Source organism: Temnothorax americanus, unplaced genomic scaffold, assembly GCF_048541705.1.
Source record: "Temnothorax americanus isolate GAGA-0224 unplaced genomic scaffold, ASM4854170v1 Scaffold56, whole genome shotgun sequence".
Lineage (NCBI taxonomy): Eukaryota > Metazoa > Arthropoda > Insecta > Hymenoptera > Formicidae > Temnothorax > Temnothorax americanus.
Window position 1 is genome coordinate 541,394 of NW_027509712.1, and position 27,849 is coordinate 569,242.

The following is a 27,849-nucleotide window of genomic DNA, read 5'->3' on the forward strand; positions in this document are numbered from 1 at the left end:
GTGAATACGCGTTTAAACATAAGACGGACACGGTCACCAATTAAAACCATAAAAATATAAAAATTTTGATACATTAAAAACCGTTTATTATATAAAAGGGGACTCATGTCAACACTCGGTTGCTCCGTTCTGAGTTATTATAGTTTTCATTATTCTGAACGAATGTCTCCCGTGCGTGTCTCAATCAAAGAAAATCGAAAAATAGTATATTCTTCGTTGTTGTTGTCTAACTGTCCCCCTTAGAAAGAGACGAAGAGTGAGTTTGTTTAATCGGAGGATCAAGTTAATCGGAGACTGTGAATTCGGGCCATTGTCATAGTTTTCAATTTTTGTGATTTTAATTTTTCGGGACACATTGCATGTTCACCAAAGCGTAATCACGTCTAATATCGCGATTCTCGAGATCTCGATACTCGATACAATCGAAGCAGCGAACCTTAACCTAACTTGTGTCTTGAATGTGCTTGAATGTGCTCCTCTGTTGTGTACGGGTCGATATTTCTTCTGATTTCTTCGTTAAAGAACACCATATCTTGATTGATATTTGTGGCAGATCGTTTTGTTAATCCGACGAATAAAATAAATCAGCATCCTGCATTAAATATTATATTCGATGTAAATATATATGTATATTGTACCTACGAATCTAAAAAAAGCCAGCAAGTGATTTGTTTATTTTCTCTTTTCGTTTACTTAATAATTTATAAAACGTTTATATAAGTTATTAAACATTCTTTATGCTTATATTGTAACATAATGTGTAACGTTAATAAACAGAATCATGTAAGATTGTAACGTTTTAGTTTATGATGTTTTACGTAATTGATTTATGTGGGTTTGAAATAATTAAAATGTCTTATGACACCGTTGGTTATTGAAATTTAAGAATCGCAGAATAGGCTCACTGTAATACTTATCGTATATATATATTTTTTTTCTGTTAGAAAGATGGATAATATCTTTGGGAAGGAAGATTCTGGGGATGAAAGAGATGGCGAACGTAAAGATGTTGACGAATATAAAGGTATCAAAGTAAATCTAGCGCCAAATTCAGGATCTAAAGATAGTGAAGCTATGGAGATCGGTAGTACGCAAGTTAAGGTGCGGATGCTGTCGAAACATTAAACATTTAATTAAATTTTATAACTTATTTTTTAAGAGAGTTAACTAATCGTCATCTGTATTACTTAGGCGGAGTTGGATGCAATGAGCTCTCAATCGCAGTCGGATACTGAAGAGACTGAAAACACAGGATCTAATTCTACCTACCGGGTTGTGGAGGCAATAGAGATTGTGAAGCACGAATTTGGCAGGAAGGAAGACGAACAGACCGCAGAGGATATATTCGGTAATGATATTATGATACCTCGCGCCAACCCAGTCAGTACGAAAGAAAGGCGGGAGAGTAAGGAGAAGAGCAGAAGGGAGATAGAAGAGGAGGAGAGAGAAAAGATGCAGTACGTATTTGACGTCTTGCAAGTTTATGTGCATGACTAATTGAGAATATATTTTTGAGAACTTTTCTTTTACAGAGTACTAGTATCCAACTTCACTGAAGATCAATTGGACAGATATGAGATGTACAGACGATCTGCATTTCCAAAAGCAGCTATAAAGAGGGTACGCACCTTATTTTTAGTCGTTATTTACAAAAGAAATAACCGTTCCATTAAAGAAGTATAATACTAAATATGTTTCACAGATTATGCAAACCATAACAGGCTGTTCGGTGTCTCAGAACGTTGTCATAGCTATGTCGGGAATTGCTAAAGTATTTGTTGGCGAGATTGTTGAAGAAGGTACGAGCTCTTTCTTATAAGTACGGTTAGAATATTGGAATTTAATTCCAGATTATATTGTGCTTGTTGTATAGCTTTAGATGTTATGGAGGCCCAAAATGAAACTGGTCCATTACAACCAAAGCACTTGAGAGAAGCTGTCCGCAGATTAAGACTGCAGGGTCAAATACCGAATGGTCGAGCGCACAAAGCTTTTTTCAGGTTATGATTAATCCAATATTTGCGAGATATTAATACAATGCTTCTCTTATAGAAGCCTACCGATATTAGATTTTATGAGCGTAATCTAAATATAAATTATGTAATTCGGCCAATGATCAAAACTGGGCTTTTTTTTACGTATTAAATTACTATGGCTAATCAGCTTTTACATTCAAAGCGTTATCGGCAGTTAGTTAAAATTTATAAATATGTGATAAATGTTTTACTAGCACACGTTTCATATTTTTCATTTTCACGTAAATTAAGTCGAACATAGTCACGTATTTTTATATCGTAAGCAAATTTTATTAATACATAATGATCATCAATTTTAAACAGTAATTATTAACAATTACTATTAAAGTACATAGAGCAAGCAAATAGTAAAATATTTTATTATAAACTCAGTACACACGCATGCAATCATATGTAACATAAGCATATTCATATTTCGGGAGTTTCATGAATACAATATTTCTTATGTGATAAGAAAGTCTGATGATAACTTTTAGTTATCTATATGTAATTTCTTACAACTTACAATTAGTTATATTTTTATTATTTATATATATATATAATATAAATAATATATATATATATATATATATATATATATATATATAATCTTTATAGCATTTTTTTAAATAGAAACTAATGTAACGTTTTATATTTTGTTGCTATTGGACTTTTTTATCGTTAAATTATTAATATTTGATTCTATGTAAATTTATAAAAGTTTAATTATCAAAATATGTAATAATTTTCGAAATATGTATTATTCTGCAGGAACATAATTATATATAAAAATATTAGTTTCTTATATATATATATATATATATAAAATAGTGATAAATTGTAGTATAATTACAAAAGTTAGGGAAATTAAAGATGTTTTAAAATAAAAGAAAAAGAGAAAGACAGTGTAATACAGTAAAAATATAGCAAACTACAGAACAAACTAAGAGCTGTTTTATTATATTGTTACAATCTATATTTTTCATCCTGTTTGCAGGAATATTTATTTAATGTCTCAGTTCTATTTAGTTATTTAACTATGAAAACAAGATAATAATATATTCTCTGATCGATAAAAACAAATATTTAAATATTCTCTCTCTTGCGTTTGATTCCAGATATCGTGTTTATACAGTTTAATATTGTATCATTTTGTATTATTGTGATTTCGTCGTATTCTGAATTTAGACACAGAGTACGGAGTTTTTTATCGATATTTATACATAACCGCACGATATGAGAATCTGAAATATGATATGCAAGTGTTACTTAAACTAATTTTGACGTATAATATTTACTTCGGATGCGTAATTTATGAAGCATTAAATTTTCCGAGACCCTGCATCGTCAGAGCATTTGCGATTAATGTGCCGAATTATGAGCACAATATAGTTATATCGATTACCAATCCGTATAATGAATCTGGCAAAAGGTAAAGTTGCCACGTTTATTCAAAGAGTATTATTCTGTATGTTTACATACAAATGTTTTGCGATATACATATACTTTATCGTAATACAAATATCTGTTAATTTCTTAATTTCTTTATAAATAAGAATGTGAAAATTGCAAGGATTATATTGCATACGGTGAAAAATAGTTTCTTCGTTGCTCTATAAAAGAAAGATAAACGGTCTCATTTCTGTATACAGCAAGCATACTTGCCAACTCGGTTTATTCGATAGTTCGAAGTGTTCCAGCAATGAAAGACGCTATTATTCGGACACTTATTCGCGATCATGTCATCACTCCATTCAACAATTCACAACGGATAAACCCAATGTTCGCAAAAATCTACGCATATATTCTAACTTTGAGATTTCTATATTTGCAAATATTTCATATTAATTTTACATACTATAGGTAGAAAACAAGACATTGATCTCGCTACAGCGTTATTGGAAAAGCGCAATAAGAAATTTCCACTTGTCCTACTCTCAAACGGACGCCGATGTGACCTATCGGCGAAAGTTGCTTAGCTACGAGCAAAACTTTTTTGGAACTCGCCCTACGAGAAGTAGCAGGTTTCATAACGGGATACGTGAAGTTATTCTGGCAGAAGCATCGGGTCTAACGGAGAGGAAGCGCAATGTCGCGGCAAAGGATATTGAATCGAACGACGAAGATATAGGTGATAAGACAATGCAGAAGACAATGTAACAACATTGAATAGAAAGAAATTCGTCTCTTGATAACCAATCTTCGAAATCAAGGATTAATTTTAAACCAAATCAGAAACCAACTTCGCTAATAAATGATTAACGATAAGAATTTTTTATTCGATCTAATTGTGACTATTTTTATTAATAAAATAATTGTAACGTTTCGTCGACGTTTCGACCACTGGTTTTGATCATTATAATCGTCACAACGATTTTAAGAGAAGTGATTTTAAACGATTTTAAGCGAGTGATTTTAAAGAGAATTATTGGTTATATAAATATTAGCATTAAAGTTACATTGATTGAGAGGGATCAAAATCCAGGGTCATGATGATTATTATTAATAAAGATAGCCAGTTAAGTCGAATAAAAAATCCTTATGATTAATTTTAAAATATTCGAGTAATATGACGATTGACCGTGATTGAGACCCAACGGAGTCTAGAAAATAATTTGTCACGATGACATCTCTAATCTTTCATCGATTTCTCTTACGATATCCTTTGTGAGATTAAAATAGCAGGTACACAAATGTTAAATAATGCATCTTGTAAATATAAAATAATGAAGAAAAACTAGACACTATTCATTACATATAAAATTAATGTCATAAAAATATCCAGCGGAATAGAAAGGATTGGAAAATAAATATCCAATCCGGTTTTATAAGTTCGCACATTTCATTATTCCGCAAAACTTACTTCAACGAATTTCTTTTTATTGTTTTTCGCAGCGTTCGCTGTGAAATCGAAGTAACATCGAGTGAAAAAAAGTGAAACTGCGTTTTATCTTTGCCTCTCATTGTAGATTCGGCGGCGTGGGACAATTGGAGTATTTGGAGCACGTGCAGCGTGACTTGCGGGCAAGGACGACAGGTCCGTTGGCGTCACTGCTTGTCTGCAGATTGCATCGAAGGTCTGAAGAAGGCGCAGTTGAAGAGATGCCGTCTCAAGGATTGCGGTACCAAAGGCTTCCTCGGTTGGCTCGGGATAAAATCATGATATGTTTGCGACTTACGAAAGCAAGCAATCGACAAGGCTTCTCGACATCATTATGCGAAAAGTACTAATACTAAGTGGTCTGGAGAATGCACAAACAAAAGAGTCCTTTGCAAACTATCAAGAAAAGAGTTTCTATTGTCTCTGTTTGCCGAAATAAAAATTATCTAATTGAATTAACAACAGGATAAATACACAATATTGTAGGCATTGATCCATAGATATTTTTTTTTGATGAAATTTTCACCTTGTTTCGTAAGATATATTTGTATTTTATTGTGACAGCAAAAACTTGAACTTGAAAAATAGATTTGAAATATACATATTAATACGTCTAATGTATGCAATGCGTATCTGGAAATATTATTAAACTAGATTGAGTTTTATGATACACATCAGAGATACTTCTTTTTATGACTACTTTATAACAACAGTATATATAGTACTTGTTATTTGTTATTTATTTGAAACTTTATATTTAATGTGGATTACTTCATATTCAATGCGGATTTAACAGTGTGACTGTGACGATGTAGAACAAACTTCAGTGCGATATATATATATATATATTTTTTTTTTTTCCATATATAATATAAATATATTAACATTAATGACAACGCAAAAATATATGGATAGAAGCCGATTGATCCTTGTTTACTTCGCTACACTCGTGTTTTTTATGGGTAATTGCTGCAAAACATTTATAATTCAAATACAGTATCACTTTTCTATGCGAAATAACTTTTCAATTTTAGCCTTCAAAGAAGCCATTTCAGAAATTGACAAAGTATCGTCAAATATTACACCTACTGTCGTTGAAAGTGATATCGACACATTAAAGATAAAGTTGGATAAACTCCGACGCAAAAATTATGATGTGTTTCGTGATATCGATGGTGATGATGAAGAGGAAGATAATATCCGGCCGCAAATAAAACGAGGTAGTGATACGATTTCGATTGCGTGTAAAATCAACTATTTACCAATTTAAAAATATAATTAAAATATACTTAATATAATTGAATATTGGGGGAATTACAATAAAAGCATATCGTTAGAATACGTATATTGCTATTTGTATTATCATCAAAATTTTTACGCTACAATAAATATATGTTTGTACAGTCAAATTTGCATAATCCATAGAATTTTTATTTGTAGCAATGCATTTATTGTAATGTTAATAATTCCTCTGATCGGCATTTTTCATCGCAGAGTACATCAAATAAATTTATAATCAAAATATCGGATACCTTTGTGGAACACACAAAAATTATAACTTGTTTGCGTATCTGAAAATTATGATTATATAATAAGTGGGTTAAATGACGTACGAGGGATAATAAATAAATAAATAAGAGTAGGCGCAAGTCTCGTGTGCAATCGCGGGTCGCATATCGGTCGGCGTTTGTGGCTGTGGCTTTCTCCAAGACCGGTTCGAGATTTAGATACCTTCCCAGTATTTCAGTACCGATTATCGGAACGAACATGAACAACATTAGGGCAGTGCGTGGATGGAAATTTCCACGAGCTGTATTACTCGAATATCTTCTTTATGCAACATTATACCATGATTTCAAATTTTCGCAATGCAGATTGCTTTGTGCAACATGGCGTAACATAAAATTGTCTTATCTGAAAACAAAATCTATGCTCCTTTTGCCCTAATCATGAATTCGATCAAATTAAAGAACTGAAACTTGTAACAATATAACATATGATGAGACTCAAGCAATAGATGGAAATTTCCATTGGCCGTTTGACTTTTTGCTTTAATAAGAAATTCTCGCATTGACCAAATAGTATTGCAAAATTAATACCGAGAACTCTTTGGCAATAACATCTCATATAATTTATCTTTCTCTGAACATGATTATAAATCATATTAAAGGAAATAGAATCTTAATTTCTAGTTATACTAAAATCCAATTTAAACCAGATTATGTGTATGTGTGCGTATATGTGACGTACGTATGAAGAAGAATAAGTGAAAGGTACACACACACACACACACACACACACACACACACACACACACATTCAATAGGTGGAAGTTTCCACGGAATCTGCGTGTTTACTGGAAATGCTTTTTAATTTTTAACTTCACGCTCCCTTCTCTTTAAAGGGAACCAACACACTATCATACCAAGTGAAAGTTATCAAGAATATTTGAGATGATTGAAAAATGTTCTCTGTTTTATTTAATATAGTCTTTCACTGACTAAAAACTTCTATAGTAGTATAATACTGAGAGTTCTTTATTCGCATTTCGTAGAATCTATGTATTTTTGTTTTATATAAATTATCTCACATTACGTAATTATATCGACCTGACATAATTATACCGATAAACAGTATATATATATATATTTATTAGTTATTCTTAATTTTTCAGTCATTAAAATTTAATTTTTATTTATATGGTTAGATTAATGACCATCTTGGGAATAAATACACTATTTTTATCTGTTGCATGACATTTAATAATCACGCGACGTTTTTATGTATCATATAGATTATACATATGTTTTTAATATGACAAAATAATATAATTTAAAATTTAGTTACAAATTAATATTATTAACTTAATATTATATTTTAAATTTTTTTGAGCCTTTCCTGAGTTTAATTTTAATTCTTTGATTTTTTTTCACGTTACAAGGGGAATAACTGGTGTTATATTATTTCAGAAAAAAATAGCAGAGAACCAAAAATATGGGACCAATGGGGCAATTGGTCAACATGCAGCGTCACTTGTGGAATAGGAAAGATCATGAGGTGGAGGCATTGTATAGGCGGACGTTGTTCCTTGGGAGAGAAGAAAGCTCAATTAAAAACTTGCACTTCTGCAGCATGTTAGACCACTTTACATGCACAATGTAGCATTGAGGAAACTTGCACTGCTTGAACAATGGTAATTATTTAAAAAGGAAGTGTGAAGGTGAAAAATAGAGAGTATTTCAAATGAATGGTTCTGTGGAAACTTTCATTTGTTACTCAAAATTCGTATACCTTTCATCTTTCATACAGACTTTTTCAATAAATGCGTTTTTATTTCAGAAAACTGCAAATTATATATCAGAATATTTTATGCTTTGATTAATGCAGGATACAGCAGGATTTTGGACTCAAAATTTTGAGAGGTTTAAGAGTGAGATAAATAATGTTTATTGTAACAATTTTACAAGCTAGGAATATCCTACAATTATAGATAATCATGTTCCTAATAAAATACAGTATACATAAAATCTTGCTAATCAAGTTGCTGTTCGGTATGATAAATGACAAAAAATATAATGGAATAAAAATCTGTTATAGATTTATTTAATGTTCTTCAATCAATTTTTCATTTTCTTTTGGCATAGATATTGCTGATTCTATACAAAGTTACAAATACTTTTCTTAATCTAACAACAGGTACTTCATAACTTAAGCATTTTTTTATGCATACGTTTTTTATTCTCTTTGAAAATAGTCATCAGACCTATAAATTATGGGCGATTTATATATTGGCACTGCACTTGATGCGACAGGTTCCTGAGTTTTCTTCTAAAAAATCAAAAGTAAATTCAAGTTGCTTCAAGTTGCTATTGTATATAATTTTATAGATAACAATCGTACAAAGTGCACAATTATTTAATAACTTAAAGTATACGCTAAGAATGTACCCTTTGAGTAAGTTGTACTTACAAAAAATGATAAAGGATTTAATATCCCGAATAATCTATCCGATACACCTAGGTCAGCTTCAGCCTTGTCTACAGCAGCTTCCAGGGTGCTTAAATTCATGTTGGCCATTGCGACAACATGCTCCAACGCATCTATTCTTTTGCGAAGAATTGCCATACCGTCCTTCATATGCTGTAACTTTGGAAGATGTTGCTGCATGCATTCGGCACTGCTATTCTCCACCTTGCGGGACAAGAGATATTTAAAGTTTCATCAGAATATACTGAGTCGTTCGTATTCTATCTGAATTCCTGGCTAACCATTGCAACAATCGATTGGAATTCCTCCAGCCGTATCAATGTATCCTCTATGACATCGTGGACATTTTTCATCTGAAACACGAACACGAGTTATTTAAATAACTCCTCAAACAACAGGATACCAATATTGTGGCAAGTGGCACACTCGCCTGATTGCTCCAGTCCACTTTTGCGTAATTTGCGTAGTCTTTAACTAATTGCTCGGTCAACTCCGTCGTATGGGAAGACATCTCCTAGTCCTAATGCTATTGCAGTTAAACAAATAGATATGCGTGACAATCTTATCGTCGCGTCTCCAACCAATTTACTTATCAGTTATTTAACACAAAATTTCGAACCTTGTTATCCTTTTTGCTCCTTTTAAACAGGGGAATCCTCTTAATTTCTTTCTCTTTCCCTTAAACAGGGAAACCTCTTCATATGGCTCGTCTACAATAGCCGCGACAGTATGCAGTAAGACGTAAGCAGTAAGCTGTTGACTAATGGGATTTTTACAATTCAAGAATAATCGACTGTGCGGTTGGTCAATAGCTTACTGCTCACGTCTTACTTTTACGGCTATTGTAGACGAGCTATTAAACGAAGGGTATGCGGACGAAGATTGAACTCACGATCCTTCAGTTGTTGTTGTTGTTATTAATCATTCGCACTCACACGAAGCCACACGTTATCACAAATACAGTAGATATGTGTGTGCTATTATAGGTTAGAAAATATAAGTATACACGCAAAACGTCTCGCTAACACGCATTGAAAAATGGTGAATGTGTAATTCTACAATTCTGACATATCACCCGGGGCCCGGGATTAATAAAATGTTGGATCGCGGTCGAGAATCATTAATTTGAGAACTATCCTATCGTCGGAGATACAGGTGTAAAGGTGTGTATCAACAATACTGTGTGCTACCGATTGTTACGGAACGAAGAACGAAGACTCTCGTGCGCGACATCTTGAATTTCATATATTTACAACCGATTAATTAAAAATTGAGAGTTAAAATTTATATTGAAACGTCCAAAGAAAAAATTTGTCATATAATCACATATAAAATATGTCTATATGATATTGTTATACATTGAAAAAAAAAGTGTGTTAATCCGAAAAAATATTTAGTCCGATTACATTCAACTAAACATTTTAGTTAGTTTAACTAAACATTAGTTGAATTAGTCAATTTTTGATAAAAAAAATTTTGATGGTTGACAAGAATGCATTATACCTTTTTTTAGTGCAACTTTTATGATAAATTAATTGTTGAAACAGTTTAATAAGTAACTAATGTTTAGTTAACTAACTAACATGTTTAGTTGAACGTATCGGACTAAATATTATTTCGGATTAACACTTTTTTTCAGTGTATATTAAAGGGAAGTAGGTTTGTTATTGAGATATTGAAAAGAGAGTGAGAGAACTAATTTGCTGGAATTTACGGATTAGATTAGAATTAATATAAACTATATAGTACTATATTTTATACATAATAAATGATTTTCCATCACAAATCTTGCATGATCACCCGTCTATACGTAAATGTTAATAAAAAAGTAAATTATTGCACGGAATATAAAAAATTATAATACATATATACGAGCATATATATATATATATTTTTTTTTAATATATAACGCATAGAATATTATCCGATATTTTATTCTTTTAGGTGTACAACGCGTAAAATAATTATTCAAATCGTAATTCAAAAGTTAAATAAATAATATTATAATTTTTAAATTAAATTACACAGCGTGTAACAAACTTGCCTAGTTTATATTGAAAATTATCTCTTAACCAAGGTAAGGATCAAAAGAGTTAATCTTTTTATTTGCTTTAGTGTTTTTCAGCAGTCGGTGTACGCATGCAGAAATGCTATTTTACATATACGATTATGCCTGTTTTGCTCATCACAATTATGAAGTGATTTTAAGTCTCGAACATGTTTTGTGTTCTTTGTACTCTATATTAATGATAAATCAGCGTTATATTATATAGTTTACCTCAATATAGATAGTAGACAGATAATGGCATGGATTTAATAAATATGTTATATTGTTTTTGCATTTACCTTTTTCTCACTCATTTGTATAATCAAAGAAATCTCGTTCGTAAATAGTGTCGGCCGTTTTTTGTGAAAATGTTTATATAACTCATATAATTCTACTTTGCATTATTTATAGCTTACTCTTTTCCAGCTAATTCAACATAGGTACGTATAGTACCAAGCGAGTTTAAAAATATCATTTCTGGACAAGTTATTATTTATTGAGAAATGCATGGTACAATTAAATTAATGCTTACAATGAAATCGGTATTGAGATGATTATTATTACTATTTAATTATAACACATCGAATAGCAAATAAAAACTTGCATTAGTCTTAGAGAATAATAAATCGGGACAAGAAGTTATTTTTTAGTAATGCTTATCAGCTCCGATATGTGGATCAAAGTTACTCTAATTTAGTTTTCTTCGTTATAACAATCATATAATTTTTTATAATTTAACTGGCAGTTGTTTCAACGGAAAAAACTTCTTAAGATTGTAAGAAATATAGTGTTGCAAAAAAATATTCTAACTTTTATTAAGTTATATAATATTAAAAATATTTTCGCTCACTCTGTGCTATAAAAGAGATATAGACGTATTATACTTTATTGTTTAAAAAAATTGTATTTTAGTAGAAGCAAGCACTTCGCCTTATTTCAATATTTAATATTATCTAAAATATTTTTGACTCGCTGAATGAGTTATTATTTAGAAGGAACTTCTGATATATTTGAAATAAGTCACACTGAAAATATTCAACTGTATGATCAAATAATAAAGAAATACTTACGAAAATGTTTCTTTTTAAGATTAAGAATATTTAAATATAATTTAATCACGTAATTAATCAGTTACGTAATCTATTTATTCAATGGAAACTTATTAGGATGTGCACTGATCAAACAGCAAATGTATTATGTACTTACGCAAATCTGTGAGAATACTCTGCGCACTAATCAAATACTGAGGTATTATGTACTTACTTGTAAAGGAGATATACTCTTCTCCACTAAAATATAATATAAATGGAAAATTCTTTAATTCTTAATAAACTAAACTTAAATAAAAACTTTAAGTTTTTACAGTTAACGTTTAGAAGGAATAAAAACAGATAAAGCTGTCTTATATTAAAATATTAAATTATAAAGATTTTTAAAATTACTGTTATAAAAACTTGACATATTATTTAAATTTACTTATTATATTAAAAGATTTATTGTTATGATATATATGAAATTTATAACTTTTTATAATATTAAAGAATTTTATATAGAAGTAATAGCACATATTTAAACAAAGATGTAAATTCTATGTCGGCAGATATAATGTGTGTTGCACAGAATGCATTAATTTATACAGTTATCTTAAATGATTGTACTGCATTATATACGTATGTATACCTACATCCAATAATAGAAATTCTTTAAGGACGTGAAGGAAAAAGGGTAATAATTAGTTGTAAAGTTTGCTACTTACTGAACTGTATATATAAATAATATTGAATTATGTCTTTAATATAAAGAGATTTATCCACAATTCGCCAGACTTAAATATGATTATTGCATAATCAATTAAAAAATAATTTGGCCATTTTTTATAATAACTCAACTGTTTATAATTTAAAAAAAAAAGTTTCTATTTTATAAGAAGCGTTTGCAGTTAGGTATCCTTTTTAGTAAAAATTTGGAAAAGGTCTTCTTTGATGGTTGTTTGATGTTTTCTCTTTTTTCTGGAGGTATATTTTTTATTCAATGATTTAGTATTACCGAACGTTGAAACTATCTGATAATAAAATTATGCTTTATGACATTAAATTGATTCGTTAGTACATTAATCAGAGCAAATTTTTTTTTGCTTAATACAATAAATCATATCTTCTTGACATAAAAAGTAACAGGTATATGATTATGAGATATCGATTTACGTCAGTATAAGTATAATAATGTTACTTCAAGATTCAACAACAAATTATATGCAAGCGACATGGATTCCTGATTATATCTCATAAGAAGCTGCTATCAAGGCCACGGTGGCTTGGCGGAAGATGTAATAATCTGAGAGGAACATATAACATGAGAGGAAAATTCCAAAACGATTAATTTTTAATTCCAATAGGATATAATAATCTGGCGTAAATGCAAATTGCGTGTCACTTGAAGGAATGTAGTTTTGACATTATAGATATGTGACGGTACATTAATATTTTGTCAATAGTTTAACCGACATAGACTAGACTAAAGGCTAAGCTACTTTTATTAACATTTATAATATGTACTCGTAATATCACACTTTTCGCAGAACGTAACAGTAAGATTTCGACCAATCGTGTTGCTCGATTCTTACTTCTACGGTTACAGACGGCCGAATCGAGCAACGCGATTGGTAGAAACCTTACTGTTATGTTACGTCTTACGGAAAATGTGTGTGGCCAGCATATTATTCCAAAAAAATTCATTTTGCACGTATAAATGAACATATAGGTATATTCTTTTATGCAGAAGAAACTTTTATTATTAAGCACAATAAAATAATACCAGGAAATTTTTAGAATAAAAATATTTTATTAAACATTATTTGCTGTAACATTTCCTATACATTGTTTTGAATTAATAAAGTTGCTAATAAATTGATAATAAATTATTTCCAAAGCAATAATAAAACATTTTGTTAATTATAATTTAAGATAAGATAAACTATAATAAATTATTTTACCAATGTTAATTTACGCAAATTTAAAAATGTTTTAAATATTTATAAGTTATATACATTTTGACAAAAAATTAAATATTTTATAAAATTACATTCACATTTAAATCCGCAATTAATAAACATTTCACGGTACTTTTTGAATAATATATTATTTCATGAATTACGTTATGTTTTATTTATATTACATTTCTGTAGTCATCTTATTGCTTAATGTCTATAGTCATCTCGTGAATAGTTAAACTTTGCCATTCAAGGTCTGATTGTGATCTCTCGTAACCTTGATCATTTTATGCATTCCCGTTAACTATTTATAGAATAGTTCGCGTCACGAAATTCAGCGAATTAAAATTCCGACGCGCAATTTCGACATTTCTGTTCCTGGGATGCACATGACGAGAAACAGACTGGAAAAGCGAAAGGTTTCTTTATGTCTATACTACATCCTCCATTCGCACTCACTTGAAACCTGAATTGTGTGTTTTTGAACTATAGGTACGCAAAAAAAGTGTCAAATAAAAATTTATATATTGAAATCAGAACTTATATGCAACAATCTATTATCTTTTTATAAGAGTTTCAACTTTTTACTTCAACTACAACTTGTTTTTCTTGATTGAACCATGTAAAATACTTCATTCAAGCAAGTTACTTTGTTTAACTACTTATTACTTTGTAATATGATCTTATTTCAAGATTTTCACGTTGAAATAAAAAATATTTTCAAATTCTTTTTTCTGTATATATAAAAACCGGAGATACGGGCTCGCGACTAACAAATGCAACGAGCGGTGACTATCGATGTTAATTCACGCTCACGTTTTTAGAGTTTCATGATGGCGCAATCTGAAATTACAATGAAATCGAGTTTCTAGATTTAATGCACCCGATTCGGCGTCGCAGACTCTTCTTATGCAACACTATCACTGCAAAACTGGAGACTCGACGTCCCGGATATGGATAAACGAGAATATTGTGAAAGGAAACTGAGCGAACGATAACTTGCCTCGGTTAACAGGTCTCCGCGTATCTCCTCATACAAAATTTTAACATAAGAATATACTCAATACAAAAAAATATGCTTCTTAATTTTTTAAATACTCTTTACCTTACCGACTCTTTCTATTAACTTCCTGATACACGATAAATTTTGTATCTCAAATTTATCTTTGTAAGTTGCTATAAAGTTATACTGCAAGAGGAAAATTATAGTATAGTTATGTATAATTAAAAAAAAAAGAATGTTGATGAGCATATTTTGATACAACTATATATAAATACTTTAAGAGAATTATATAAAAATATAAATTATATAAATACTTTAGGAATTTTTTAAAAGTTTTTGGATGCGTCAGCTTTAATCGATTTATCTGGATATAGTAGAAACTGAAGAACTATGTTTTATACATTTATATACACATATCTATGATACAGTATATACCGTGCTTATGACATATAAACTTACTGTGCATATTAAATTATAGAGAAGAATAAGATGAGAGAGAAATAAAAAGTTGAAACATGGACAGTTACTATTTTTAGTTCTTTTAGAATAATTTAAAAAAATCTTAATTGACTGTCTGGTTTAAATCTATTATGTCATTGAAATGTACATAAAAAGAATTTAATAATGGATAATAATCCATTAATGGCTACTTTTATGGGACAAATCCATAAAATATATACAATGTATATATTTTAAGATCTTACTGACACTCTCTCTTTTTCCTATATAGCATTTTTATTTTTGAGGTTTCTAATTTAATACAAAAGAGTGATCAAGAAAATAAAGACTTATTAAGATTCTTGCAGGTATTGTAATCGGTGTTTCTTGCATCTGTTTCTGTAGAGAGAAAATTGATGATGCTGAATAATGGGAATTGTAATAATCAATATGTTTTTTGCTTTACGATGTTTTTTCAAATTACTTTTGAGTATTTTTGAGGAAACAGAAGGTTTTTTTATTTCCTTGATACTCATTAATATATATCACAGAATTTGAATCAACAGAGTACATTGTTAAATTAGACGTTAACTTTTATAATTGAATTCCAGTTTTCGCGAAGTTGCAACAAGCATTGCATCGCTACAGGTCAGTAACCTGTGAGGTAGGCGGCTTTCACATTCACCTAATATAATCTCATGATCCGGCTGATCACTCTTATGCATCTTATCCTGCAATAATACCTTTATGTATTTAATCGGACTTTAGATGATTCTGACAGCGTGAGTAGCAATTACAGCGAATATGATGCTGTGTAGCATAATAAACTTGGTCAATAAAATCATTTCTTACGTCGACTTGTCTGTCAAATGTTTTATAGACCGTGGTGCTAATGATTTCTACGGTAATAACTCAGACAAGGAAATACAATGTAAATGCTAAAATACTAAACTTTATGTAAGATAGTAGTAAATAAATTTTTACTTCATATTTATACAATTAATTATATTCAAAATTTTTATAGTTTATCTTCACATGTGTTTATCTTTATATATTGATAATTTGATAATGTATTATTAGGTCAAATTTTCAATGATTATTAAGATGAATAGAAGTAGAGTCAGACTAAATAACGCTAGGTTTTAAACATTAATAAAATATTATATTATAAAATTGTTAGTAAAAAATATATATATATAATATTATTAAAAAAAAAAAAAAAAAAAAAAAAAAAAAAATTGTAAGTATAATATAAATAAATTAATGATTCCCCGTAGTAGTATAAATCTTATCTTATAATTATTTAATTATAATTTATAATTATTTAATTAAGAAAACTAATCGGCACGCGGAGAAACGGCAACAATAAACTTCGATAGCTTCGAGTATTCGACTTTACATGTCTTTTTTTAGAAATGGAATCTCTCTCATGGAATCTCTCACAGTATTTTATATTTTTGGAAAATTGTAATTACCATATTTATTACAAATAAACTGCATTTTTTAAAATCTATTATGTAAGCAGATTTTAAGCTTTGCTTTTCTCTAATTGCTGTAATTACCTATTGTAACTAAAATATTTTATATATCAATAAATATTTCATTTTTTAATATTTTTTTAAATTTACTATTTTAAATAACTTTTTACAAATTATATTTGATATGTTTGAGCAATGTCTTTGTTTTTAATAAAATACTGAATATTTTGCTTTTATCTTGCTAAAAATAAGGTATAATAGAATCAAGTTTATTATCTCCTGGAGATTTATAATAATCAAATGTTTAAGATCCCTAGGTAGCAGGATGACATTTCAAGACGTCTTAATGACATATTATTGACGTCAGAGACGTCATTAAGACATTATTAACACGTTATTTGACGTCACTCTGCTACCTGAGATCATATAATTTTTATCATTATAATTTTAAATAATTTTGTTTGATTAAATATTTTAAATTTTGTATATATTCTATTTTCATCAAGCTATTACTTCTTATACTTACTTCTAAACAATCTCGTGCGCATGTAAGAATTGTGAAGGTGCGTGAACTCTTTATAGGACCAAGAGAGTAAGAGTAGAAGAAAACCGACTTGGTTTACTCTCTCGACAAGAGAGAGAACAGTAATGTTTATACCAATAGCTTTCCGCCAATAAACATCAAATTGTTTTTACGCATATATAGGCATAGATATATAACAATAGAATATACAAAACCAATGACGGATTCCTATTTCTCGCGACTCTTGCAAACGTAGTTACGTCAAATAGAATGTGTATTAAAGCTAACTACCTGCATTCGATACCTGCGGCGAATGTCGTTCGGTAATAAAAAGGTACCTATATATATTAATAATTTTGAAAAATGCAAAATCTTTTTTTGTTTCAAGGTTCGACAAGATATAAGAATCTATTAGGGTTTTGCTTTATAATCCAGTTTATATTTCCTACGTTATTCGAAATAATGACTGGAAAATTGACGTAAAGGAAAGAAAAAGTTCATAATGTGTGTGTCCCGGTGTGTGTAGCTATAGTTAGGTGCAGGTGGGGAGAGAAACAGAAAGAGAGAGATCGGCAGGTCGTTCTTCAACAGTACAACTTTCAGCACGGATTACGAAGGAGCTCAGTAAGTTCGCGAGCACGCCGCGGAGTAAGCGCGATCTATTCTTCACGGAGCAACAAGAACATTGCGCTAATCGCAGGCAATCAAAGAATTCAATCAGACGTGTGGAGCATCGACATCAGGTATTTGATATTTCATATCTATTATCCTTTGCACTTGCTACAATATTATTTTAAAACAGAATTATTTTAATTAAAGATTTTCGGATAATCTTTTTTTTTTTTAACGGAAGGATTTTTATTCAAAATAGAATTTTTTGAAATAAATCAATGGTCTTAATCGAAAAATTGCGTCTGTTAGTCTAATTGATCTATTAAGTTTAGTTTCCATTATCTCGCATCTAGATATATAAAAACCCATTTTAAAAGACAATTCATATAATTTGCGAGATAATTGTTAGATACATTTTTCTTTTTATTCCACCTTTTTTATTCTTTTTTATAACCTTGTAAAAACATAGCAATAGTATAAATACAGTAATTAAATACAATAAGTATTTACTCTGCATTAATCAAATTACAGTAAAAACAAATATAAAATTTTAAAAGCAGAAGAAATGTCTAACGTTTGTGAATGATTAGTTAGGCAAGAACATAGCGTATGATCTTTAAATATTTTTTAACTTAGTTTTTGCATATTGCGCAGTATTATTCTATTTTTTAAAACTTTTGTATAGATTTTTTTTCAAACGAGAATAATTATCAAATAATTTATTTCTGAAATATTTTATCTTCTCTGTCTTTCTTTTGCCCTTTCTTTTTCTCTCATTTTCTTTTATTTTAGTTATATTTTTTAATTTAACGTTCACAACCGCGTGTAGGCGTGCGATGCACATTAATTCTATTTGACATTTATTCTTTCAAAGATAAAACTTTATGTGTCATCTCAATTTACCTATGTGAGTTCCTGACAGTTCGGTTGTTTACTGAGTAAATCATTGTTATGCTAAAACTAATACAAATTTTAATGCGGTACGTGACGCAACGATTAGCTGCAAGTTTGCACGACTCTTGTGGATTACGCGTGTATGCTTCGCAGTGCATAGAGGCGTGCACTTTCCTCATTGGATAGAACAATATACAGATAACTTGAAAAACTGCTTTGCCGCATTTTTTCGAATTATTGCATTACATAACGGAATGCATAACCGACCTAATCTTTGTAATTATTTATATGAATTGTGTAAAAGCGAATGAATAAATTAGTTTAGATTCGAATATTATATAATAACTCAAACATATGATATCATAACTGACTTATCTTGCTTTCTCTTTAAATTGAGTGCAATTTAATTTGTAACACCCTTTTTATAATAACGATGTTTCGTAATATGAGCAATATAGTATTCAGTAGATAATAATTATTTCAATGAAACTGTCACAATTTGATAAGTATTAATTTTTATAACAGAAACAATAATTTAGCTTATAGATGTATACATAAATCAAGCACAGATTTACATTATTTATTGTTCTTTATATTATTTATATTTAGATTTATATTACATTGAGTGAAATTACGCAAAAAATAGATATAAAGTTATATAACATTAAAATTGCAAACATGGAATCTAAAAGGCACTACTCTATAACGCATTGTAAGGCCAGCGTCTATAAACGATAAAAACAAGATACACACGCTCGATAATAGCAAAGCTGAAGCAAGGTTTAACTCTAAACTATAACATCTAAAAATTTATTTTGCTCGAATTTTGACCGTTTAACCTTCCTACAGCTTTGCTATTATCGAGCGTATGGGCATCTTGTTTTTATCTTGTTTTTTCATTTATATTATTTATTGTTCTTTAATGCTGTTCATTGTAAAAAGGTTAATATAGCGATGTTAATTTGCGAGACAGATGCGAGATTGATATAGGCAATTTATTATTAGCAAATAGCAATTTATCAATTAATTCCACAATATTTCCATTAACTCGGCATTTTTATAATTGCTTAAAAGAAGACACAAACACATTTAACAGTTTCAAAACTAAAATGATTTTTATGTCACCATTGATCATGAACCTGTTATTCTCGATTATGAAAACCTTGACAGTTATATTTGCAATCGTTTCTATTGCATTGAGCGAAAGAGTTTTAAAGAGTGAGTGGCTATATTATTGTGAGGATGCACGGTTACGACTTGTAAAAGTGTATAACGACTTCACTTTATCGGCGCCCTGTCATTCGAATCAATTTAGTTCGTGCGAAAGAGAATGTGAAAGTGCAAGCAATAACGAGCATGAAAACACAATGCGGACTCGACCTCTACATGACGAACTTTATCGATCGCCCAAAGTTAACGAATCATGATTTTGATCATGGTCAGCAATAGCAATCATTCGCTGAGTAAGTCAATTTGATCAGCACCTATACCATAGTTAGCAAATATTTTCTCCCTAAATTTGAAATTAGATCCATGCAATCGTGACGAAACAGTTCGATCATTATTTCTTTGTATAAAGTTCATTTTAAACTTTGAATGCGTCAGATTTTATCGCTTACATTAAAATAAATAAGAAAAAAATATAAGATACGTCATTTTTGTTACACTTAAGAAGGAGATATAAAATATATATCTTTGTTTTAATGAAAATTTCATGATTTTAAATGTGCTTTATAAGTGACAATAAAAAGAGATATGCAATGTATGATACTTCACGCATAAGTTTACAGCAAGAATTGCAAGTACATTTTCATGTACGCGTTTACAATTAGTGTTACATACATCCAACTTAATATTAGCATATTAATTACTTGAAACACACTGTGAAAATGGTTTTATTTCAAGGCATCATGTATAAATGTGTAGTACATTACACAATTAGTGTAAGTGCAACATTGTGTAATATCTTGCATAATTAATAGAATCAGTATGTTGTAACATTTATTAGCTAGATTTATTTTGTACTGCAAAACCTGTTTGTACCTTGGTAAATATAAGCGTTAGAGAAATTGTGATGTCTTTAATTTCTCCGAGAAGATTTACTATCCCGGATATAAATCAATCTACCAAATTAGGATCTTTCACGCCTCATAAATACATTTAATACTTTCTTTAAATTCTTTCTTACAATTGAGTAAGAGTAACCGCAAAGTTGATTGCAAAGGCGATTCATATATCATATATTCATAACAAATACTTATTTCTCATGATATAGAAAAATATATCTAACTTTCAGTTTTATGGAAACATTCGATTCAACGATATTAAAATGTTCGTGCAGTTTCCTCAATAAACAATAACTGTCTTATAAACTCGCGGATTTACATATGGGTATGGAGAAATGCTTCGCCACTTGAAATCAGACCAAGTTGCAATTATACTATTGCAATTGATCGACCTTTCACCAATTTTCTCTTCTCTTTCAGCAATTCTTATTTGCTTGGAGATGTGAAGTTAATGCAAGACTTCTGTAGGAAAATGATGAGCTCTGCGGTAAAATAATAAACCGCCAAGTCAATTTACGAGATTTATGAACCTGCTGTGTGCAGTAGACGAGAGAATAAGGGAGATAATTATAGCAAACTCGTAAAAAATGCGATAATATGCAGCATTTCGCTTAGTTACGACGCTGACGCTCGCAAAACAAACGCATATCAAGATTACTTTGTAAATTGAATATTTGCGCAGTTTACACTTCATGTTTTACTAGTAAAATTCTCTCTCTCTCTTTCTCTCTCTCTCTTATTTATTTATCTATCTGTGTTTGCCTTAATCGTCAATTTCGTAATATATTGAAAAAACAATTGACAAATTTCTATATGTTTCAGTTCGCAACCATGGAGGAAAAAATAACGAAGTCCGAAATACAATCCTTCTTCACAGGCAAAACCATCTTTATCACTGGCGCTTCCGGTTTCATGGGTAAAGTTCTCTTGGAGAAATTCCTGTATCACTGTTCCGATCTTGACAAAATCTACGTTCTCATGCGAGTCAAGAGAGGCCGCAGTGTCGAAACTCGGCTCGACGACATGTTCAAATTGCCTGTAAGAAACCACGGAAATTATGCTACCTTCTTCTTTAGTTTAACAAAGTAATATTACGCAAGATAATGTAGCACCCTGAATTCTCTCGAAACACCGTATGCATCTGTTTAGGCTTAATTAATGCAATTTATTTTCATATTTTATTATTGATCATGTTATTTACAGTTAATGCATAATAATACGCAAAAATATTATTGAGAAACTCATTCTGGGAAAAGTAAAGACGGTTATAACCCACTTTGTGTGGGACCCATTTGGGATTACGCGTAACTAAAAATCGTAATTAGCTATTCTATCTATTTCAAAGATTTTTAAGTTATTCAGTTACGCAAAGATAATTTTTACTTAAGGGGCACTAACCAAAATGTTTTAATTAGGGGAACGATATCCAAATAATTTGATTACTATAATCGTGAGCCTCAAAGTGGGTTATAATTGTTTTCAGAGCACGGTTGAATTCAGAAAGATATATGTTTTATATATATATAAAGAATGTTTTACCAAGCACATCATTCAATAAAGTCATACATATATTTTATGAGATTTAGCTATTAATATATTCTTCTCAATTGTAATAAAATTTTTACTTCAAAAAATACTATTGTGTTACAAGAATTTCAAAAATACTGTCATATTATAAGGAATTTAGTCGCACAGTATACGAAGAACTTTGAACGTACGATAAAAATTATTCATAAATCTGTTTTGGATAAATATTTAAAAGACTCTTCAAGCTATGATGTAGCTTTGAAATCAAATGGCAGTATATAGATATATGGAGGGGTAAAAACCAGACTGGTGTAAGTCAAATTTTTTTAAATATTTGATTTACTTTTTTACTCCTCCATATAATACATAATATGTACTACATATATGCGAAAGATTAGTAATAATCACTAATAATTGATATTTTTACAGCTGTTTCAAAGACTGCGGAATGAGAAACCTCAGCTTTTTAAAAAAGTGATACCACTAAATGGCGACGTATGTTTGCCCAATTTAGGCCTTACTGATGGACAGCGTGAACTTTTAATAAACGAGGTACACGTGGTATTCCATTTCGCCGCGACACTTCGATTGGAGGCGAAATTGAAAGATGCCATCGAAATGAACACGGTAAAATATCAATCGCCTCGAAGGAATCTCAAATCTCAATCAACCTTTATTTCTTGAATTGCATCGTGTGTTTCGTGTGTTATTGGTGTTAATATCAAATATGTTACGCTATATTATTGTGTACGATCATCTTTAAACTCTATATGTTTACGCGATATTTTATAACTATATAATATAGACAGTGCAAAGCGCGCGCTTTGCACGTGCCATTTATTCTCGACTATTATGTTTACTTATTCGCACGCATCAAGATAACCAAAATCAATCTATAATAACCTGTCACTTATCAGTTGTTAAAACACGATTCTCGCGCTGACAGTTAAGATATATATCTAAGATATATCTTTTAAACCTAATTCTATGCGTAATACTTTTGATAATATGTAAAATATATGAAGTTGAAATAATCTTTAAGACAGGTACAAAAAAAGTACTGGACCTGGCAAAAAAAATGATGCATCTAAAATCCTTCGTGCATTTAAGCACGGCCTTCTGTCACGTCGACCAAGAGGAACTCGGTGAGCGTGCCTACGACTCGTCCGATGATCCTCAAGATATCATGAGGCTTGTTCAGTGGTTAGACGACGAGAGTATCGATCTTATTACGCCCAAGTAATTAAACTTGACGTTATTAATGATATTCGGCCTATTAATAATAAGCGTGTTCGACGGGTACACTTCAATAATATTAATTATAATATTAATTAATTAATAATGACTACATTTAATTAAGTTATATTAAAAATATCTAAAATTATACATATTAAATACAAAATAAATACATATATTAGTATTATTAGTGCATATATGTTAAATTTAAATTTAATTAATATTAAAATTAACCTAATTAAATTATTTTTTTTATATTTATAAAAGATGTAAATATAAAATTATACATATCCACTTTATCATTTATAGATTATTGCATCCGCATCCAAATACTTACACGTATTCGAAACGTTTGGCTGAAACACTGGTGACCAACGAATACCCCAATCTACCTTGCTGCATCGCTAGACCATCGATCGGTAATTATCAAACATATTTTAATAATTATCAGAGATTATAAAATATCTCGACAATTGCCCGTGAAAAAGAATAAAAATTAATTTATTTTTTTGCACAGTAATACCTAGTTATGCGGAACCGATGCCAGGGTGGGTCGACAATTTGAACGGACCAACAGGCTTGCTCATCGGTGCGGGCAAAGGTGTCATCAGATCAATGCATTGCAACGGTAATTATCATGCCGAAGTTATACCAGTCGATCTCGCAATTAATGCTGTAATTGGGATTGCATACAAACTTGCTACCGACCTGCTGAAGTAAGTATAGTTTCGTTCTGCCCTTCCTTAATAATAAAACATGATACAATTAATGATAATAAATTAAAGTGAATTCACCGCCTACATTTATCAAATCTAGACTATTTTGCTGCTGTAATTGTGTGTGTGTGTCTTTCTGTTTATATTTAATATATAAATTATAAATAGTTATTTCCTGGAAGATATTTAAACAGAAATTACAATAATAAATTTTAAGTAAAAAGAATTTTTAACATTTAAAGTTTTTTGTTAAACTTATTTAATTAAATTAATTAAAAAATACACGGACTTATTGTAGCTTATAGATTATTTGACATTAAATAATATAATCATAGGCTTTCGATACATTTTCTACATATAGACGTCGTCTGTTTTACGATTTTTTGCACGATTATTCTATTTATATGTGCATTAGAGAAATATCTTTATTATATTTATTTTTGTTCAGACAAAGAAATATTTCGAATTTTTACATATTTATTACACATTTGCTTTTTTATATCTATTATTTACAGATCGAAAACTATACCCGTATTCAATATAACACAAAGCAATGTGAGACCGACCACATGGGCAGAAATATTAGAAAAGGGCAGAGATGCTCTTCATGCATATCCTTTCGAGGGACAAATTTGGTATCCAGACGGCGATATACGTAGTAGCAAATTTGTGCATAATCTTTTCGTCTTCTTCTTTCATATTATCCCTGCATATTTGATCGACTTTCTGATGTTAATATTTCGACAGAAAAGATTGTAAGTTTTAACACCTTCTTGAGATTTTTTTAAATATCATTTAAAAATTATATTTTCTCATTTCAATGTATCTATTGTATAATATATTTTTAAATAATATTATTAGAACTCTCTCTCTCTCTCTCTCTCTATATATATATATATATATATATATATATAAATCTTGCCTCTTAGTTTTTATTTCTATTTTTTTTTATTTTTATAAACAGTATGGTCAGAATTCAAAAGCGAATCTCAGATGGCCTCGAGGTGTTGCAATATTTTACTACAAGGGAGTGGATATTTTATAACGATAAAATCGTTGAAATGCACCACGAATTATCGAAAGCAGACAAGGAAATATTTCGAATTATTATTTACGATATCAATATAAATGAGTACCTCAAAAACATTGTCCTTGGCGCACGGCAGTATTGTATGAAAGAGGATCTGTCTACTCTGCCGAAAGCTCGTCGGCATCAAAAAATGTGAGTATTATTTACGTATTATAGATTGTAATGTTTTCGTGCAATCGAAAAATATTCCGTCAAATTTGTTCAGTCACCTTTTCCAGAAACTTTTGTAAAGGCGCAAATGTTTGAGTGTTTCAATAAGCAGAAGAGAAAGAAATGAGAACATAATGTATATTTTTATGCTAATAAAAAATTTCATGTATTTATTTTTTCTTCCCATTCTTGGAAAGTAACAATTGTACATTTCTAAGAGAAACTGAACACTTTCTATTACGTAGAAAGATATTTATTCACATAACAGAAGAGATGGCTAATAAGAGAAACTTAACGATGTTTAAACTTGTTCACATGTCACTTGTCCAAATGAATACATTTTCTTTCTTACGCTATTTGATGTGCATTTCCGTTTTGCATTCTACATATCAATAATTACATATAGTACACTATATGGTTACGGATTTAGATCTTGCTTAATTTTTCTGAACAATTGAGAACATGATTTTAAATTCCCCAAATTAGAGCAAAAGGTATAAACTAAATTAAATCAATTAATATTATCAATATAAATTAATATACATATTAAATTAGTATAGCCAAAATTATTCTAAGTTTACATTAAAATTAAACTAATTTAAATTTTAAGATTTATTTTTAAATTTTCAATCACTTATTTCAATTATGTCAAACTCGATGCTGTAAAACTCATCGTATTTCGTGACAAACGTTTTGTGTTTCAGAATGTACGTTGTCCATATTACAGCGGTATATTTATTCTACTTTGGCGTATTATATTTTATTTACAACAATGTTGGGATAGTAAAAGTCTGCCTGGATTCTCTCACCGACGTAATAAAATCACTACCGCTCGTAGGCGGATTACTAACGAAGATGCATCTCTAAGAACGTACTTATACACATTCTACGTTTATTGCGTTACACATATGGAATTCGACGAGTCGACGAGGAATGATTAGTTCGTCTGACGATGTTCTATATTGCGTTTCTCATTTGAACCGCTTGTAATTCCGGGCATAAATTATGAGGTGGAAGGCAATTTCAACATACCGTCAATATAGAAATATATTGTTATAGAAATATTGTTGATATTAGCTATAAATTCAATATACTTAGAGACTAGATAGTATCGCTGGTGTTTGTAAAAACCAACTATCTACATCAGTTTTAAACTCTCAATCAAAACGTAAGCTTTTAGAAAATTTTGATAGAATGACACGTGATATAAGATATGTAATGTAAAATACGTAATGTAAGATAGGTAATGTAAGTGCTTTTCTGTAATGTATATGTACAAGCATATTTAATGGAATAAAGGTTTATGTGCGCATAAAAATATTATTTGAAAATAAAAGATTTATTATGCATTAATACCAGCTCATTGTTATAGCAAAAAAATATACTAAAACCAGCCGGATAATTTGTCATATGCGTTATTAATCATTTAAATCTGCAAATGAAAATATGCATTTTTATAAATTTTTACTTAAAAAAAAGCTTCATTTTTAATTATGCTTATTGCTATTCTGACAAATTTAACAAAAGTCGCAGTTCTGCTCGATGACATTTAAAATCGACACTATTAGTTAATTTTATCACCCATTGTTACATAAATTATTTATTAAATTTTTTATAAATTTTATAATTCAATTCCATTTATTCTATATACCGCGTATTTTCTGATGTATTTTCACGTTATCCTGATGTACTTATATATTTCATACATCTGTATAAAATATCTTAATTTCTAAACATTTTGTACAATGCAAAAGATGACAACAAGAATTTTGTCGCCATTATAGGTCGCCTAAGATGGATTTTATAAGAAGTTGAAACCTTATGGCCTTCGTCTCCTAAAGAAGATAGCAAGAATGTGTCAAGTATCGCATAATAAAATAACTCTCTCTTCTTTATAGCCAGCACTTTCGGACAAACTTGTTTTTGTTGGTTAAAAGCTCCGATAGATTTGGCACCATAGAGCGTGAAGTGCGACGATGATGGAGCTAGATTTTCTGAGCTCTGTATCGGAGCACAAGAATTCATCCAATTCCCCGAGTATAACTTCCGCGCGGGACCTCTGATGACCTCAATCGATGCTCTTCTTAGGGTACAAAGGGGTGTCCCAATATAGCTTTGCTGTTACATACAGTTGCTCCTGCGTATTTGTATAGGATTTTGTAAACCGTATCATAAAGCGGAAGCGAGATAATTATCA

The 27,849-nt window shown here is 30.0% G+C and overlaps 4 protein-coding genes across 11 annotated transcripts; 3 read left to right on the forward strand and 1 right to left on the reverse strand.

The window, feature by feature from the left end:
* Window positions 1-427: 427 nt before the first annotated feature.
* Taf11 (TATA-box binding protein associated factor 11) lies at window positions 428-6,116 on the forward strand. Of its 2 annotated transcripts, none has more exons than XM_077419524.1 (9): window positions 428-615; window positions 949-1,101; window positions 1,192-1,457; window positions 1,533-1,620; window positions 1,703-1,799; window positions 1,874-2,000; window positions 3,668-3,797; window positions 3,879-4,146; window positions 4,985-6,116. In XM_077419524.1, exons 2-9 carry the CDS (start codon window positions 949-951, stop codon window positions 5,176-5,178), a joined length of 1,323 nt encoding a protein of 440 aa, XP_077275650.1. In that variant the 5' UTR covers window positions 428-615; the 3' UTR covers window positions 5,179-6,116. The 2 variants fall into 2 exon arrangements, with proteins under 2 accessions (XP_077275650.1, XP_077275649.1); XM_077419523.1 differs by having other exon boundaries at window positions 429-615; window positions 945-1,101.
* On the forward strand, window positions 5,748-8,498 carry LOC143904687 (uncharacterized). The gene is made up of 4 exons (XM_077419529.1): window positions 5,748-5,858; window positions 5,931-6,116; window positions 7,866-8,089; window positions 8,236-8,498. Exons 1-3 carry the CDS (start codon window positions 5,786-5,788, stop codon window positions 8,033-8,035), a joined length of 429 nt encoding a protein of 142 aa, XP_077275655.1. The 5' UTR covers window positions 5,748-5,785; the 3' UTR covers window positions 8,036-8,089; window positions 8,236-8,498.
* Blos4 (biogenesis of lysosome-related organelles complex 1 subunit 4) lies at window positions 8,470-10,104 on the reverse strand. 4 transcript variants are annotated; one of them, XM_077419528.1, is made up of 6 exons: window positions 9,776-10,104; window positions 9,503-9,521; window positions 9,314-9,409; window positions 9,165-9,236; window positions 8,866-9,087; window positions 8,470-8,724 (listed from the first exon to the last, which is right to left on the reverse strand). In XM_077419528.1, the coding sequence occupies exons 3-6, from the start codon at window positions 9,392-9,394 to the stop codon at window positions 8,632-8,634; spliced, it is 468 nt and encodes a 155-aa protein (XP_077275654.1). In that variant the 5' UTR covers window positions 9,395-9,409; window positions 9,503-9,521; window positions 9,776-10,104; the 3' UTR covers window positions 8,470-8,631. The 4 variants fall into 4 exon arrangements, with proteins under 4 accessions (XP_077275654.1, XP_077275653.1, XP_077275652.1 ...); XM_077419527.1 differs by having other exon boundaries at window positions 9,503-9,561; window positions 9,776-10,103; XM_077419526.1 differs by having other exon boundaries at window positions 9,503-9,593; window positions 9,776-10,103.
* Window positions 10,105-17,943: 7,839 nt separating this feature from the next.
* LOC143904691 (putative fatty acyl-CoA reductase CG5065) lies at window positions 17,944-26,972 on the forward strand. 4 transcript variants are annotated; one of them, XM_077419534.1, is made up of 10 exons: window positions 17,945-18,104; window positions 21,354-21,420; window positions 21,756-21,971; window positions 22,890-23,087; window positions 23,503-23,699; window positions 24,006-24,115; window positions 24,214-24,412; window positions 24,928-25,167; window positions 25,377-25,634; window positions 26,357-26,972. In XM_077419534.1, the coding sequence occupies exons 2-10, from the start codon at window positions 21,385-21,387 to the stop codon at window positions 26,517-26,519; spliced, it is 1,617 nt and encodes a 538-aa protein (XP_077275660.1). In that variant the 5' UTR covers window positions 17,945-18,104; window positions 21,354-21,384; the 3' UTR covers window positions 26,520-26,972. The 4 variants fall into 4 exon arrangements, with proteins under 4 accessions (XP_077275661.1, XP_077275660.1, XP_077275663.1 ...); XM_077419535.1 differs by lacking the exon at window positions 21,354-21,420 and having other exon boundaries at window positions 17,944-18,104; XM_077419537.1 differs by lacking the exons at window positions 17,945-18,104; window positions 21,354-21,420 and adding an exon at window positions 21,431-21,636.
* The last annotated feature ends 877 nt before the right edge of the window (window positions 26,973-27,849 follow it).